Here is a 15,797-nt window from a genome sequence, read left to right on the forward strand (position 1 = left end):
TGCTGATAGTTTTTTTATATTTTATTTTTCCTGCATTGTCTCTTTTTTGTCTTACTGCCTATTATTTTTGTAAGAGGTGTACAGAGATGCTTCATGGATCTTAGTTGTTTGCTCCTACATAAGGGGGAGGTGCTAAAATCTTATGGAAAGCTCTGCTCAAGGGGCTTATTGAACTATTGAACTTCACACCAAGGTGATGGGGCTTGGCCATTTCCTTGGGAAACTCGTAAGGTCACTGTATTTAGGTCTTTTCTCTTAGGCTCATCAGATCCCTGGGCTAACTGCCCCTGCCTCCCACCCCTGGTCTCCTGCCTGGAGAGGAACGGCCCAGCAGCCAGTGCCCTCAGAGCTCAGGGTCACAAGACTCGAATCTCCACTTCTGGCCAAAGTCATACTCCACCCTTTCTCCAACAGACATCAGTTATCTCACTGCTCAAGCTATTATCAAAATCTTCTCCTGATAAATGGCCTAAATTTTCCCATCACTAAATATTAATAATATTGGAGAAACTTCTGACGAGCTGAAGTAGTCATACCTCAGCAATGTCACTATCAATCATGAATACTGTTAAGGTATTTTTATAATTTTAAATAAAAATAGAAGTTTGAAGGAAGGAATTATGAGAATAACCAAGGTGTCTGCAACATGAGGGACCATTCTTATGGAGAAGAAAAGCACGGATGGGTGAGCCCAACACTTCCCATTGTTCTTCTCCTCCAGAAACTTCCAGTTCCTGAGCTGTATGAATCAGTACAAGAAACCAAACAGAAAGCAGAAAGTATCTAAGCAGAAATGTTGGTTGTCTCACAGTGTAAGGAAGATGAACATGTGGGCTCAGAATAAGGCATTTAGAATGAGGCCTGCTTAACAGCTCAACCTTGAATTAAGACACCTGAAAGACTACGTCCTAGTAATAAAAACAGAACAAAATTGGCCAGTACTTAAAATGACTGAGATTCAGACTCAGCTCATATCAGTTCTTAAGTAGATTTGGCTATTTTTCAACTGCCTCTTTGAAAAAGTAATTCTACCTGGGGAAAATATAGCAAAGTAAAAACATTTACATTCTGACCCACAAGGTGTGGCATTCAATAAAATGTTACCAGGGATAGCTGGAGCCAGGACCAATAAGCAAACCCAGAGAAAAATCAGACAACAGCAGCAGGTCACAGATGATAGGAATATGGAAGTTATTAAACAAAGGTTTTAAAATATTTGTGATTAATATGTTCAAAAAATAGATAAGATGAAGAATTTAAGATGAAAAATGCCATTTATTAAAAGTCAATTGGAAGTCCTAGAACTGCAAAATGCAAAAGGTAAAATTAAGAACAAACTAGATTGATTTAATACCGATTAGATATAGCAGAGAAGAGGATCACTAAAAGGAAGGATGTGTGAGTAGAAAATACCCGACAGCATCATGGAGAGAAAAATACAATGGCAAAGACACAAAAGAACATAAGGGATATGCGAGATGTGGTGAAAGGTTCTAACGTATGTAAAAATGTAATTCCTCCAAGTCTGGAGAGGTGAGAAAGAAAATGAGACATGAGCATTATTTGAAGAAATATTTGCCATAGATTTAAAAAAATGACAGCAGGCACCCTATTCAGGAAATGGTATGAGCCCCAATTATGATAAATACAAAGGAAAGTTTAAATGAGCATGTAGTAGTGAAACCAAAGGAAAGAAAAATCATCCTGATAAAAAAGATACATTATCTTCCAAAGAACAAGACTGGCAGTTGCTATGGCAACAGAAACAAGAGACTCCAGAAGACAAGGCAATGGCCTTTTCAAAAGGCTGAAAAATAATGCCAGTAAGAATTCTATTCCCAGCAAAAATGTCCTCCCAAATGAGGACAACATAAAGATGCTTTTACACAAACAAAATCTGAGGGAATCTATCCCTTTTAAATCTGCACTATATGCTAATGAAGAGTATACATTTAGGAGGAATATGATCCCAGAACGAAGTATGCAAATTGAAGAAGAAATTAAGAGCAACGGGAAGGGTGACTATGTCACAAGGCAGGAAAATGAGATTCTGAGGAATTAGGGAGAGGACCAAATTTTACAAGAACTGTATTTGTTTCTAGTCCTCCCAAGTTATCTAGTGAGAGAAAATATCACAGAATTTTGTCACCTGTTTCAAGTGCTATTTATGCACTAGTTTCCTTGATTTTGGTATCATAGCAACATTTCCTATGATGGCAGAGATGAACGAAGGCAGAATCACATGTTTGTATAGAGGGAGACAGGCTCTGTGATTTTTCTTGTGCATTTCTCCATCTTTTGAGAGGAGCTGATAACTTTGGAAACAGTAGTAATTATTCCGAACAGTGACACTGGAAGGTTGTCACTCGCAGATGGAGGTTCCAACGAGTTCAGGTAGAAAAGAAACAAAGAAAGAAAAAGTGACCCAAAAGTGACACTTTCTGGGTGGCCAGGACAGGCCAGTGACACATTTGATTACCATTCCCTGTCTTCTAAATATGTTGTTAGGGACCGTGGTGTGTAATAGTATGGCTGGCCCTTACTATTTGTGTTTAAAGAGATCATGCTCAACAATTCTGACAGAAGTTTTGAAATAATTAGTTTCTGTGTCTCCTGAAGTGCTCATAAGCAGGGTGAGCTCTGGAAACATCATACACTATTAATGATGTGAATCTGAGTAAAGCTGTTTATTAAAAGCAGCATATATTTTATTAAACCTTTCCTTATACTTCTTAAGACTAGGATTGTTAGAGCGAGTTATTTTCATAAGACTTTTATCTCACCAAAATGGATTTAAACTGATGAATATTAAAATTCTGTAATTTTATGAATCTTCATGAATGTCATTTATAGTTAGGATAATCTAAAAATTATCAGTCCTCATCATTTTAGAAGCTGAATGGGAAAGGTCTCCCCTGTTCTATTTATGAAGTCACTCCCTCCCATAATTTCCCTTCTGTATCTTTTATTATTATTAAAAATTACAAACACAGAAAAGTAGAGAAAATGCTATAAGGGACTCTCATGTAGGGTTGATAATCATCAACTCATATCCAACTTTGTCTCATCGATACACTTGCCTACTTCCCCAAACCCTCCCCAAATATCTAGAGGCAAACCACAAACATCATATAATTTCATTTGTAAATATTTCAGAATGCAGCTTTAAAAGATAAGGGAATCTTTTTAACATAACAACAAAACCAGTTTTCTTATATTAAAAAAAATTACAATCATTCCTAAATTATTCAGAGTTCATATTTAGGCGATTGTCTCATAAACATGTATTTGTACATGTATGCTAAAAAATTAACACACACACACACACACACACACACACACACACACATACAGGTGTGTGTTGCCCTTTCAAACCATGAAAGTAATTTTTCCAAACCTTGTTTCTCAGAATCCCTTGTATCTCAAGATGGCTTAAAAATGTTCCAAAATCTGGTAAGTGTAGGAAAACTAGAATTAAATAAACTTTAAAGAATTTTTTAATTCAGGAATTCTCAGCACTTTTAACATGCTTTTAATGTACTATGAAACTCTAAAAAGTATGGTGCATAGAATTAATTAGTTACCCTTGGAAGTCCATCTTTATTTTGTAAAACTTTACTAACCAATAACATTTTACCAGATATGATTTTTTCCTGGATCCAAAGCATTAGAGATTGTCTTTTTTTGTTTATTGAGGAATTGGGGGATGGGAACAGTGCTGGGGAATTGGGGGAAGGGGAACAGACAAGTTGCTGTCCCCCGGTTCCTCAGTCCAGCCGTGGAGGACGTTGCTTCACTGGCCCAAGTTGGCACCATCATTGCGCTCTTCCCGGGCGAGGCAGATCAGTCGCCGGCCTCTGGATGGCCGCTCACAGCTGCTGCTGGCCACTCACGCTGGCTGCTTGCTACACACGGTAGCCCACGGCAACCCACCTGCCACAGGGGCTGCAGCCTACACCGTGGCAGGCAACTCACCGCAGCCCAGCTCCAGGTTGAGCTGTTGTTCAGTATCTTAGCTGTAGAGGGCAGTGTCACTGACCCTCATATGTGGGATCCGAACTGGGGTCCTCTGGTGTCCCAAGCCAGCTCTTAACCAACGCGCCACTCAGCTGGCCCTAGAGATTTTCTGACAATATATTTTATACAGCTTGGATTTGCCTTAAATAGAAATTTCAGGTTCAGGTTTCAAAGTCAGATGCAATATTTCTCAAGCAGGGTACCTGGACTGACTCCATCAAAATCACCTGGAGAAGCAATCTGTTAAAAAAAAAATCCACATTCTAGACCCAGCCCCACCCAGACCTACTGAGTCAGCCTTTCTGATGGGAGCTGAAGAATTCACATTTTGAACATGTTCTCCAGAAAATTCTTATGTACGCTAAAAATCATAAAGTACTGGAGTGGAATTTCTACAAATACTTAAGGAAAATGCAGGAAAAATAAAATTGTATGGCATGCAAAGCAGTAACTATCCCTCTGTTTTGTTTCGAGAGAAAGCGGCTTAAAGGCTTTTTAAGTTTCACCAACGATGGAGTCCAGCGTGGCGGATCGTCCCCCTTGTTCAATTGTTACAATGCCGGCCCTACAGGCGTCACTCACCCCTAAGTACGGAGGACGGGGTCAGAGCTGACAATGCACCTGCTCGGCCGGTGAACATCCCTCCTCCGAAAAGGGTGCGCCGCGTGTGCGCGCCCCTCCGCTCCCGGGGTGACGCGAGTGGCTTCAGGAAATCTTTGTGTGACAAGGGTGTCGTAAGAAGTGACCCGGCAGGTATGCCCAGGAGGGGTCAGCGCGTGTGCGTGGGCACAGCACAGGCCTTTCTCCGAGCGGCACCAAGCACTGCGAGGTGCGGGGCCGGGGCAGCGCGCCCCTCCGCCCCGGGACGGTCGTGGGCGCTCGCAGCGCTGGCCAGAGGCGCCTGCAGAGAACCGGGCAGCTCTGCACGGGGCGCGGGAAGACGGGCCGGCGGCCAGGGCCTCCCCGCGGGCTCCCTCCCCCACGCGGCGGGGCTTCACTGACGATCACGAGTCCCCTCTTGTCGGATGATGAGTCTGCCCACATAGAAGCTACTTCTTTTTAAATAAACCACTTTTTCACCCTGCAGACACTGGATGTGTCCGTAACGTTCTGGCTCATACCCCAGCGCTCCCCGGTAAGAGGAGCACATCGTGTGACACGGCACCCAGGGCTGGCTCCGTCCGTGTGCCCCCGTCACACGGGGCCTGTGCCGAGCAACGCCCGTGTGTGGCCCCACTCTGCGGCCTCGGTGTGGACGCGCGCAGGCATTGCGTCGGGGACCTCGTGCTCGGTGAGCGCAGCCTAACGGGCAGGTGGGGCGTGCACCCGAGCAGGGACCCAGCTGGTGGCGGCGCGCACACCCGCACGTGTTCACGGTTCCGCAGGGGCAGCCACGTGCGCGCAGGCGCGGGGCCACGCACCGAGCCGTCCGTGTTCACGCGTCACGGTCGGAACCTGTGCGCCCACATTCCTGATGGCCGTCCCGAGGGCAGAGGCCCTGGGGGGTGCGGGTGGGGGGCGGGCACACCAGGGCCTGAGCTCCTCCGTGGACGGACGACGGGGGCAGCGGCCACAGAAACTTGGTGCGTGGCAGCAGGGGCTTCAGGAGAACATGGGACTCAGCAAGCAGCCAGTGCCAGGACCCAGTGTGACACGTCTGCCTGCCCATCTGTCCCCAGAGGCTGTCTGTGTGACGTTTGCATTAGTATTAACTCTTCCGTCTTGGCGCCAGGACAGGAACTGTCGGTGCGCTAGTGGTAAACGTCCTCAGGAAAGCATTAAAAACAAAAGCAGACACACGAACATTGCAATAAAGCATATCACGGCGTTATTAAAATTCTTCAAAAAGATTAGAACGCATGGTTTTGAGAATTTGTGCAACATTGCAAAGCTAATATCCACAGGCATAGACACAGAAATGAAATTTAAAGATTATTCCACTCAATGGAAAAAAACACTATTTTTATAGGGAGCTCCAATTATCGTTTCCTTGTCATTGAAGATATGGCAATAGACTTCATAAACAGGCACTTTGGATTATAACAAATCATGAGGCCACTTTAAGTTTCTTGTGCAGCCTCCACAGGTTATAGGATATGGCAGCATAACATTAAATTCCGTTGTTTAAATTTACATTTAAAATTAAATTCCGTGGTACAGAAAACGTAGTTGTATTAAGAGTTAAATCTTTTTAGAAAAAGTTGTTCCATGAGAATCATCAGCTCTAGAGGTTCTAAAATTAATATTTCAAAATAATTTATGATAAATCTATTCCATTGTTGTCGCAACCTATAAAATACTCTTAGTTCCATACAGTCGCATCAGCAGGAAAGTCCTTTAAAAATAAAAAATTACCAAAAAGTATTTGTGATTTTTCGTTGCCATGAATGACTGATGTCAATCACATCACTTGAAAGTGAAGATGCCTAAAACATAAGTTCTAATGATCTAATAGATAAATTTGCAAAAAAGTGAGAAAAATCTTATGATCCATCAAGATATACCTTTAATAAAGTATTATTACATTATTATTATTGCTGTTGTTTTCAAACATTTGAAAAGTAACCACATGGAAAAGGGATTTGACCTAAGAGAATCCGGGAAGGAGACGCTGCGGAAACCCCAGGAGCTTCGAGAAAAGATGCAAAGAACCTTCGGCGCGGTCTGGGGCAGCGCTTCTCAGCCCGTAGTATGTACGACAATCACCTGTAGAGCTCGTTAAAACACAGCCTAACCCCACAAGCGTTAGTTTTTAACGTGTTACATAAAGTTGACACCAAAAATGTTTTTTTGCAATTTGGAAGTCTATGCTGTCACTCTATTACATAAGTAATACAATATTTTTAAAGCAAAATGCTTTCTATTTGGTGCCTTTAATAGACGTTTCCCACATGTTTTTGCACAAGACAGCCCCCAGTTTCATTTCACACTGCTGCGGTGCATGGTGGTGCTGGCCCCAGCGACGTCTGGGGCTCACCTGTTGACTGTGGCTGAGACCCGGCTTCCTATTCACTCCTGAACTACTCTCGTCTAATGCGAGGCTTGGCAGCAAGATAAGGCTGCCTGCCTACCAGCCGTGTTTCCTCTGGACACAGGTTCTCAGTAAATGTTCCCGCCCCCATAGGAATTAGTTACTCCCCTATTATCTTTCCCTAGCTAACGCCTAAGTGCCTTTGACTCTCAGCTGAAACAACTCTTGCTCAATAAACTGACCCCTCAGGGCTCACCATTTTAGTAGAATCATGTGCTTCTAACATGCCACTTACCACACTTAAAACCATATATTCATTAATATGATTTGATGAATGTCAGTCTCCCTCTTCAGACTTAAATCTCTGTGAAGGCAGGCACCGTGTCATTTTTATCTGGTGCTGTTTTTAACCTTTTCCTTCCACTGTATTTCTAGTACTTAGCAGATGGCTGAAATTTGGTAGGTGCTCAATAAATATTAGTTAATAAATGATTTAACTGGTGGGAACCTGTAACCTTTGTAAACTGTGATGCAAATGTTTCTGATTCATGAACTTTTAGTTATTACTGTACTACCAATGAGCTATGTATAGAGTGAAGGGTTTGTCTAATTTTGCCACTTTGTGGTGTCATAAATGGAAGGGGTGGCTGTCATTTTTAATGTTTGAAAATTACCTTAATTGCATGATCTGAAACTTTAAATCAGAGTAGTTTTGCTCTACCAACACATCCAATTAGCCAACTCATCCTCCCATAAGTGTAAGCAAGACATTAGTGATATATATATTTTTTAGAGAAACTACAAGAAGAAAAATATTCTCTACTCCTAAAAAGTGATCTTGAGGGCCGGCTGAGTGGCGCGATGGTTAAGAACTGGCTTGGGACGCCAGAGGGCCCTGGTTCGGATCCCACATATGAGGGCCAGTGACACTGCCCTCCACAGCTAAGATGCTGAACAACAGCTCAACTTGGAGCTGGGCTGCTGTGAGTCGCTGGCGACGGTGTAGGTTGCAGCCCCTGTGGCAGTGGGTTGCCATGGGCTACTGTATGTAGCCAGCAGCCAGCGTGAGCGGCCCCCAGCCGCAGTGAATGGCCGTCCAGAAGCCAGAGACTGATGTGCCTCACCCGGGAAGAGCGCAATGATGGTGCCAACTTGGGCCAGTGAAGCAACGTCCTCCACAACTAGACTGAAGAACAAAATGACAGCAACTTGTCTGTGCCCCTTCCCACAATTCCCCAGCACTGTTCCCATCCCCCCAATTCCCCAATAAAAATCTTTAAAAAAAAAAGTGATCTTGAAACCCTTGTTGTTTATTTTTACTTCAGGGGAGAGATGTGAAGAAGGCCTGGAATTAAGAATGGACTTAGTCCACGCAGTTAGTCCTCAAACCTTTCCTCAAGAATGATTAGAGTAAAATGTGTATGCATCTATCATAATAAAGGAAAGAGTGTTTCTAAGTGTAAACACATACAGATACATCTAATGTTAGATCTTATCCATTATATTTAGAAGAAGTATAATAATATGTGCTTTTATATTCTCAGGACTCTTTTATCAGTATGTACCTTGAAACCCAAGATGACTACTTCCTACTTTCCACTCTCAAATCTTTATTAAGGAAACAATTGGAATTTTTTACATGTTAGAATACTTAAGCAGTTTAGTGACGAAATACAGTGGCACACGAATCCATCTGGACATAGAAAGTCAACCTCAACGCCAGTTTGGTTTCTGGAGCCACATAGAGAAGCGGAAAAAAGTGAGCCTTTCAGTCCATCTCCTAGAGGGTTAAACTTTGTCTTACGAGTGGTCCTTAGAGAAAGATAGTCTGGGCCCTCATTTCACTGTTCTAAAACTTCTTCATGTACAATATTATTTCTCTGTAATTTGCCCAAACCCCTAGTTCTTAAATGGAAATCTCTTAAACATACTTGTGTTGGTAAGATAGGGCATATGTAAATCCAAATGCATGTCCTTCTTTACTACCGAGTTGCCCTTCTGGTCAATTCTTAGCCTTCAAATTGAAACTATTGACTTTGTTATAAAAAATGTACTCAGAAATGCTCTATCACTATCAGTCTCTTTTAATCAGAGAAATATGAGACTCGAGTCCAAATGGAACACTTCTGGAGAGCTGTCCTTTGAAACTTTGGTCAGTGAGAAGCTAGGAGACGGGTTGACACTGGCTGATATTTCTAGAGGGAGTTTTTTTAAATTTTTTTTTATGATGTATAATTCAAACATGAAATCTGGATAAAAAGGGAAAACTTGTCATGCTGCATCTTTAGCTAAAATGGGAAGTTACTATCACAACTATGGCAGAAATAGAATGTGTCATGTTCACACTGGTAAGTGTGAACTTATGATTATAAATCTCTATATAAAACTATTGTAGTTATGATCTTAGGGACATAGTTTGTGTCATAGTATATGGAATAATCATAGACCATTTAGAGCTATAACCAGTGAGTGGATTGTAATGTGGCTGGACTTTCAGAATAAACAAACAAACAAACAAACAACCAGTGTGGTGCATTTTCTATGTATGGAATGCTGTCTTTTGAAGTCCACAGGTTGGTGTTTTTTTTTAACTTTCATATAAAGTAAGAAAAAAACGATGTCTTTAGTTTCATTACAAGAATTAAACTCCACTGACTATTGCACAAATATTTGAAAAAGGGAGAGGGAATTTTTCATATTGAATGCAGCAGAACTCCAAGTTATATTTATATAATTTCAAACAATTGCAAAGCCATTCAGAATATGTATTTGATAGCCATATGTTGGCATTTTATAAGTTTTGACAATAATGATCTTCTTTCTCAACAGAGCGGACGGTTATTACGGTTCCACCTTCCCAGATGGACGTCACAGTGGGCGAGAGTATCGTCCTACCTTGCCAGGTGTCCCATGATCCCTCCGTTGGAGTGGCATTTGTGTGGTCTTTCAATGGACACATCATAGACTTAGAAAAGGGAGTGGCTCATTTTGAAAGGATCGGAGGAGTAAGTTGCTGCAGATTTTAAGTGCTTAATAAATTGGATCAAGTCATTTCCATGAATCAATGTCTCTCGTAATTATTCGCCCCATATTTATTTGCATGGATAATCACTGTTTATGAAGCTGCATCTGTTTTTGTTTTGTTTTATTTTGTTTTATGTCTTTCAGGGAAATGCTTGTGTTCTAGATGCAATTATAATAAAGGGTATAATAAAAGGGATCAAATATGAGGAATGACAATGATACTAGTGTATCTGCTAACTTCACAGCTGTCTCATATTTAATATTTATCCAGCTATAAAAACAACGAGACCTGCTGGGCGTATTTCTGTTTTTATTCCTTTCCCCCTTCCTATCTGCAGGAATCTGTTGGAGATTTGATGATAAGGAATATTCAGTTAAATCATTCAGGAAAATACCTATGCATGGTGCAAACCACTCTAGAAAGTTTATCTGCTGTAGCTGATATCATTGTTAGAGGTAAGCACAGAAGGTGCAAATCAATGAGCACATTGTTTATTCAGTCAAAAATGTTACTATGTAAATGGTAGGTCTTTGAGTAACCACAGCATGATAAAGAAATGAAATAAATAGCATGGTTTTCTCTCCCCACCCCCCAAACGCCAAGACTGCAGGGTATGGGTACTATGGATATAGATATTGAATTGAGTAGGTTTTGTCTCTTTATAAGGAATGGCCAGACTCGGCGAGCAGTGTCCGTCCCTAAAAGTTAGACATACCTGTGTTTCTATAAACCATTCTTGTTGAAGGCTCAGAGGCTAGGCTCCTGTGGTCACCACATCAGTTGCGTTTACTTGAGTTAGCTTTTGAGACGGGAATGGACAAGAGCGATTCTCAATTTTTGAGATTAGCTTATCGGGTGATATTCAACCATCCCATGACTGGCATTTCCTAATCTTCAAAGCAAGCATTTCTAAATTAATCTCTCACCATGTAAGCTGAATTAATGGGGCTTTATCTCAAAGGAAGGGCTAAAAATCCATTGTGGTCAATATTTTATTTTCTTAGCATAGGAGAAAAAAAATAAACTATCCCTGTCCCAAATCAATGAGCTTAATAATTTCCAGTATAGTCACCATAAAACATATTTTTCAAGGTCCCCCAGGCCCCCCAGAGGATGTCAGAGTGGAACACATCTCCAGTACCACTTCGCAGCTAAGCTGGAGACCAGGCTCGGATAATAACAGCCCCATTCAAATATTTACTGTTCAGGCTCGGACGCCATTTTCTGTGGGTTGGCAGGCTGTTTCTACAGGTAAGCAACACAAGTGTTTTGGATAATTTTCTAAAACATATGATGTGTCTGTTTGTTTGACTGATTGATTGATTTTACCTAGTGCCAGTGTAGGTGCCTGAAGAGTCTCCTTTTTAGTTCCAGAAATCCTCAGTGGTAAGACGTACAACGCGACAGCAGTCGGCCTGAGCCCTTGGGTGGACTATGAGTTCCGTGTCGTTGCTGGGAACAGCGTTGGAATTGGAGAACCAAGTAAACCATCAGAATTGCTAAGAACCAGAGCATCGGGTAAGAGATGCTCTGGGGGAGACCCTTTATGGCACAGCTCTTCAAGAAAACAAGGAGGAAGTCTTGTAGTAATTTTGGCCTGAAATCGGAGGCAGTAAGCCAGTGTGTCACTGTCACCTTTTTATGTACACAAAACAAGGGGTATTTCCCTCAGCATTGTGCCTTCAATGACAGCTGATTACAGCTAAGCAGGCATGTAAACCAATGAGGTTTTCAGAAGCTGTCCTCTCCTCTCATCTATGTTCTAACGAAAATCCGATAGAAATCTGTAGATTTGCAGACACAGACGAGGGCCCGCTTGCTCCCTGCCGCTCGGGCTCGGCAGCCGAGAATTAATTGAGGCTGTTGGTGCAGTTAGCCGTGCACGTCCACCCACTCCTGCACTCGGAGGTGGCTGCAGCCTCCTGGAGCAACAGTGTAAATGCTTCCCCGTGCAGATGAGGTCAGTCCTGAACTCATTAACACGGGCACTAATTGAGCCGGTTCCCTGAGAGCAGACCTGAGATCTGTCTGGGAAGCGAACCTTCTTAAGCCCTTCCCGGGGGGACCTCTTTGTTGCATTCTGAAACGTTCACATCCGTGGTGACATCTAGTCTACCCACTGCCCACGGCGAACAACGCTCACCTTCTTATTCGGTCACAGAAATGGGGTTCACTCTGTGGTCGCCGACTTAGTTTAACAAGCAGACTCCTTCAAGAACATGTGCACAACTGTCACATGCCAGGAAGTCACTTTTTAAACTTAAGATGACGTTAGTGCTTTCATCATAGGATTGGGGCTGCAAACAACCTAGCTGGCAGCAATATCTTAAATTTGATCATCCTAGAAGCTTAGAGCTGAGAGGAGAGACCTTCACTTTACAGAGGAGAAAAGCTGGACAGTCAGAATTTGACCCCAGACCTCTGGCCCTGGGCCAAGCACTGTCCACACCACGGGGCTTAATCCAGATGAGCGCAAGCTTGGCGTCGGAAGTGTGTAGATACAGAAATCTGCCAGGTGCCACCACAGACTGCCCGCGTGAGGAGCTCCAGGTGTCAGTCTTCTGGACATGAGCTTCAGTTTCAGCTTGTTAGTTTATGACTGATTTATATCACGGTGGCTGTGGGCAGGGCTGGCCCTAAGGTTTTCACGGCAGTTTGTATGGCATCTTCTGTTAACCATCGGCTCTCATTTCAGCAGCATGAGGAGACTTGGTATTCATAACGAGGCCCCTGAGGCTCCCTGTCGCAGGGAAGGGGGTCTTTTTTTGTGTCATCGAAGACAGTTCTTGTCAATATAGTTTTAGCTTTAGTATGTTTCATTGGAAAATTGAATAAAGGAAGGAACCTTATTACCCAGAACACTGAAAACTCTGCGAAGAGTAAATGAAAGTATAATTTTAAATGATTTCCTTATGGATCTAAACTATTTAATGGTCCTGAAGTCGTGTCACGGTGAGCTGTTGATCACCAGAAAACCTGCCACTGCAGAACCCACTGTGATTCATTCCAGGGCACTGGACAACTTAGAACAGAGGGTGTAGGCATGAGGCAATCTTTTAAAGAAATTATGAAGACCAAAGCAGGCAAAGTTAGGGTAAGTTTGAATATGAAAATGGATGTCTGACATGTACTATTACAATCAGATTATTATGTAACTATGTCATTTATAAAGTTGAACGCCTGTATGAAATTGGAATAAATAAAATAAGTAGTCTAGATTTACCTACATGGTCTCCATGGTGGGAGGGAATTCTGAAACAAGCAGTTAAACCTCACATATATGACTTCCCACCCACCAGGCAACAAACGTACCCAGGCACTCCACCCACCTCTGGATATTGATCAACAATGGTCTGATATAGATAACTGCATATAATGCAACATTTAAAAAGAATATCCTGCAGGTTCACACATTATTACAGATTTAGGATACTTTTGCCATTATCAGGAGAAAGAAGATTTTTTAACACTTTTCCGTGTATAAGGTAAAAGTCAATTCTGATTATACGCTGCAATACCCATACTCACAATTGTAATCAATCTTGTAATTTACCTCAAATGATTTATTATTCATTATACTATTGCTCACAAGGATATAGTTGAAGGGCATATGCTTTTCTAATTCGTGAAAATGGTCAGTGTCTGGAATGTTCTACCACAGAGCCTTAGAGTCCTGAGTTAGAGACAGCCCTCGATCAGGTCCCTGATAGGAGACCGTCTTCTTGATTTGGGTGTGAAAAATTAGAGGAAGGGTCCGTCTGTTCTGTACTGAGAGATCTGGGATTCAAACGGGGTTACAAAACAGAAATTCATTTATTTACGCATATATTTTTCAGAATTTAATGAGAAAAATATCCTGATGACTAACAAAAAGAAACAGAGTTTAAGTTTGCTTTCTACTGTATAATTAGGTACTAAATCAGCAATGTCCCTGCTACCATCTGAATGGAAGGAACATCATTTTGCCAATTAGTCGATGATGCATAATAATGTCAGATACATGATGTTACTTGATTTTTAATTAATTTTGGAGCCGGGGTGCTCATGTATCACACGGCTGTGTCCTCTTAGAAATTTGGATCTGGGTAAACATAATTTATGTTCATTAAAAACGCAAGCCTCTCTCACAGCATGCCCGCATGAGATTTTGAAAGGTGAACTCCACAAACAAAGCTTCCTGATAAAGGTGAACTTTCATGACTGCCACCCTACGTTTCTCTTGGTTGTTTTCAGTCCCTGTCGTGGCACCAACAAACATCAATGGAGGTGGAGGAAGTCGTTCTGAACTCGTCATCACGTGGGAGGTAATTTTCTGTCCAAATGAGTTATTTTGAAGGAAAAAGGTTTAGCAGGCCAGGAAGAATGCTGAAAAACAAAAAGATTTATTTGATCATTACTGAGAGTATAAAAAAAGCACATGGCATGAAAGACGCCTGATGACGCATTATTTAGAGAAGGTCTTGGAAACCTTTCCTCTTTCTCCTATAGTGAGGGATATGACTAACTCGGCACAGTTCTCTTCCACCGAGAAGAAAACAACTTCAGTGTCCGCGGCAGGGGGTCAGGGGCATTTCCATCCTTACTCGGTGAATGCCACGATTTTCTCCACTGCCTCAGAAACTATTGTTTGCACGTGAGTTGGACCCAGCAGCGTGCAGGTGAAGCCCGCTATCTTCCTCTCATTGTGCTCTAAACCCTTCCGCTTTGCTTTACTTTTTCTCCCGTTTGCTCTTCCATTTCTTCTTCCCTGTTCACCATCTGACCTCTAGCAACTAACTCCAAGGTTGGGGCAGATGGGGCTCGGGGGAAGAGGAGCCGGATAGAAAGTCTGATTGCTGGGACCGGTGTAACCTGACGTTGGTCCACTCCGAGATGGCATATAACCGGGTGCTGGGGTTTCATGGGGGGTTTGTTTGGTTTTCTTTTCTTGGTGGGGGTGGGAGATATTCTTGGATCCCACTGGGGACTTCTGGCTGGAATTCCTTGGTGCAGCCCCAGCTGGCTGCTGAAAACTCCTCATTCCTGGGTTCCAGTGCCCACGTCCAGCATCTTCCGCTGGAAGTCCTCTGTCCCTGTAGGCGCTCTCTGTGGCTGGAGTCCGTTCAGGACAGGCTCCATACCTGTGCTTGGCAAACACGCACCTTTGCTCCGTGCTTGGTGGAAGAGCAGTGTGTGCCCACCTGGCCTTTCTTCTCTGCCACCACACACTGTGTACATGTCTCTCCCCTTCACAAGCTTCTCGGGCAGGTATCAGTGAAAAGAACCTGTGTCTTCCAAATTCCATGCGGCTCTTGCTGAAGCCTCCTCACTTAGGTAGGCAACAGGTGAGACATAGCCCCTTACGTCCCCTGTTGGAGGGGTGGCAATGCACAGCTTTTTCTACAACTCTCCCAAAGAACTATTTTCCTATCAGTCTCTCGCTAAACAAACCGACACTCCCTTTGTAGACATTTACCATGGCTGACAGGCTGTCGTGTCAGGCAGCTCTCATAGAAATGGTTTCACATCTGGACTTCAGAGTTCTCCATACCCTTCTTATCAGCTGTCCCTGAGAAGAGAGTCCCACCTGATTCCCCTGCCCTGTGTACATGATTCTGACCCTGTGGTGAGAACTCTCCTACTGCCCACACATCCACTTCTGGGCGCGTTTTAATGTCCCACCTTAAAACATCACAGCTGTGTGTGTTTTAATTAAAGATCATCATGGCTGAGTGTGAAGAGTGGCCCTCGCCGGGAGGCGGGGAATTCATCCCTCAGGTGTCCCGTTGTCATGCCTAAGAGGAT

The 15,797-nt window shown here is 42.9% G+C and overlaps 1 protein-coding gene across 2 annotated transcripts in view; it reads left to right on the forward strand.

Moving 5' to 3' along the window:
* Positions 1–15,797, forward strand: part of CNTN6 (contactin 6) — an 88,711-nt gene that overhangs the window by 57,650 nt on the left and 15,264 nt on the right. For both annotated transcript variants that reach the window (XM_019655512.1, XM_019655511.1), the window contains exons 7-11: positions 9,818–9,993; positions 10,351–10,468; positions 11,106–11,264; positions 11,382–11,531; positions 14,247–14,317. In XM_019655512.1, the coding sequence (XP_019511057.1) occupies positions 9,818–9,993; positions 10,351–10,468; positions 11,106–11,264; positions 11,382–11,531; positions 14,247–14,317 (674 nt within the window). The remainder of the gene's footprint in view (positions 1–9,817; positions 9,994–10,350; positions 10,469–11,105; positions 11,265–11,381; positions 11,532–14,246; positions 14,318–15,797) is intronic.

The sequence above is a fragment of the Hipposideros armiger genome, unplaced genomic scaffold (genome assembly GCF_001890085.2).
Source record: "Hipposideros armiger isolate ML-2016 unplaced genomic scaffold, ASM189008v1 scaffold_241, whole genome shotgun sequence".
Taxonomy (NCBI): domain Eukaryota; kingdom Metazoa; phylum Chordata; class Mammalia; order Chiroptera; family Hipposideridae; genus Hipposideros; species Hipposideros armiger.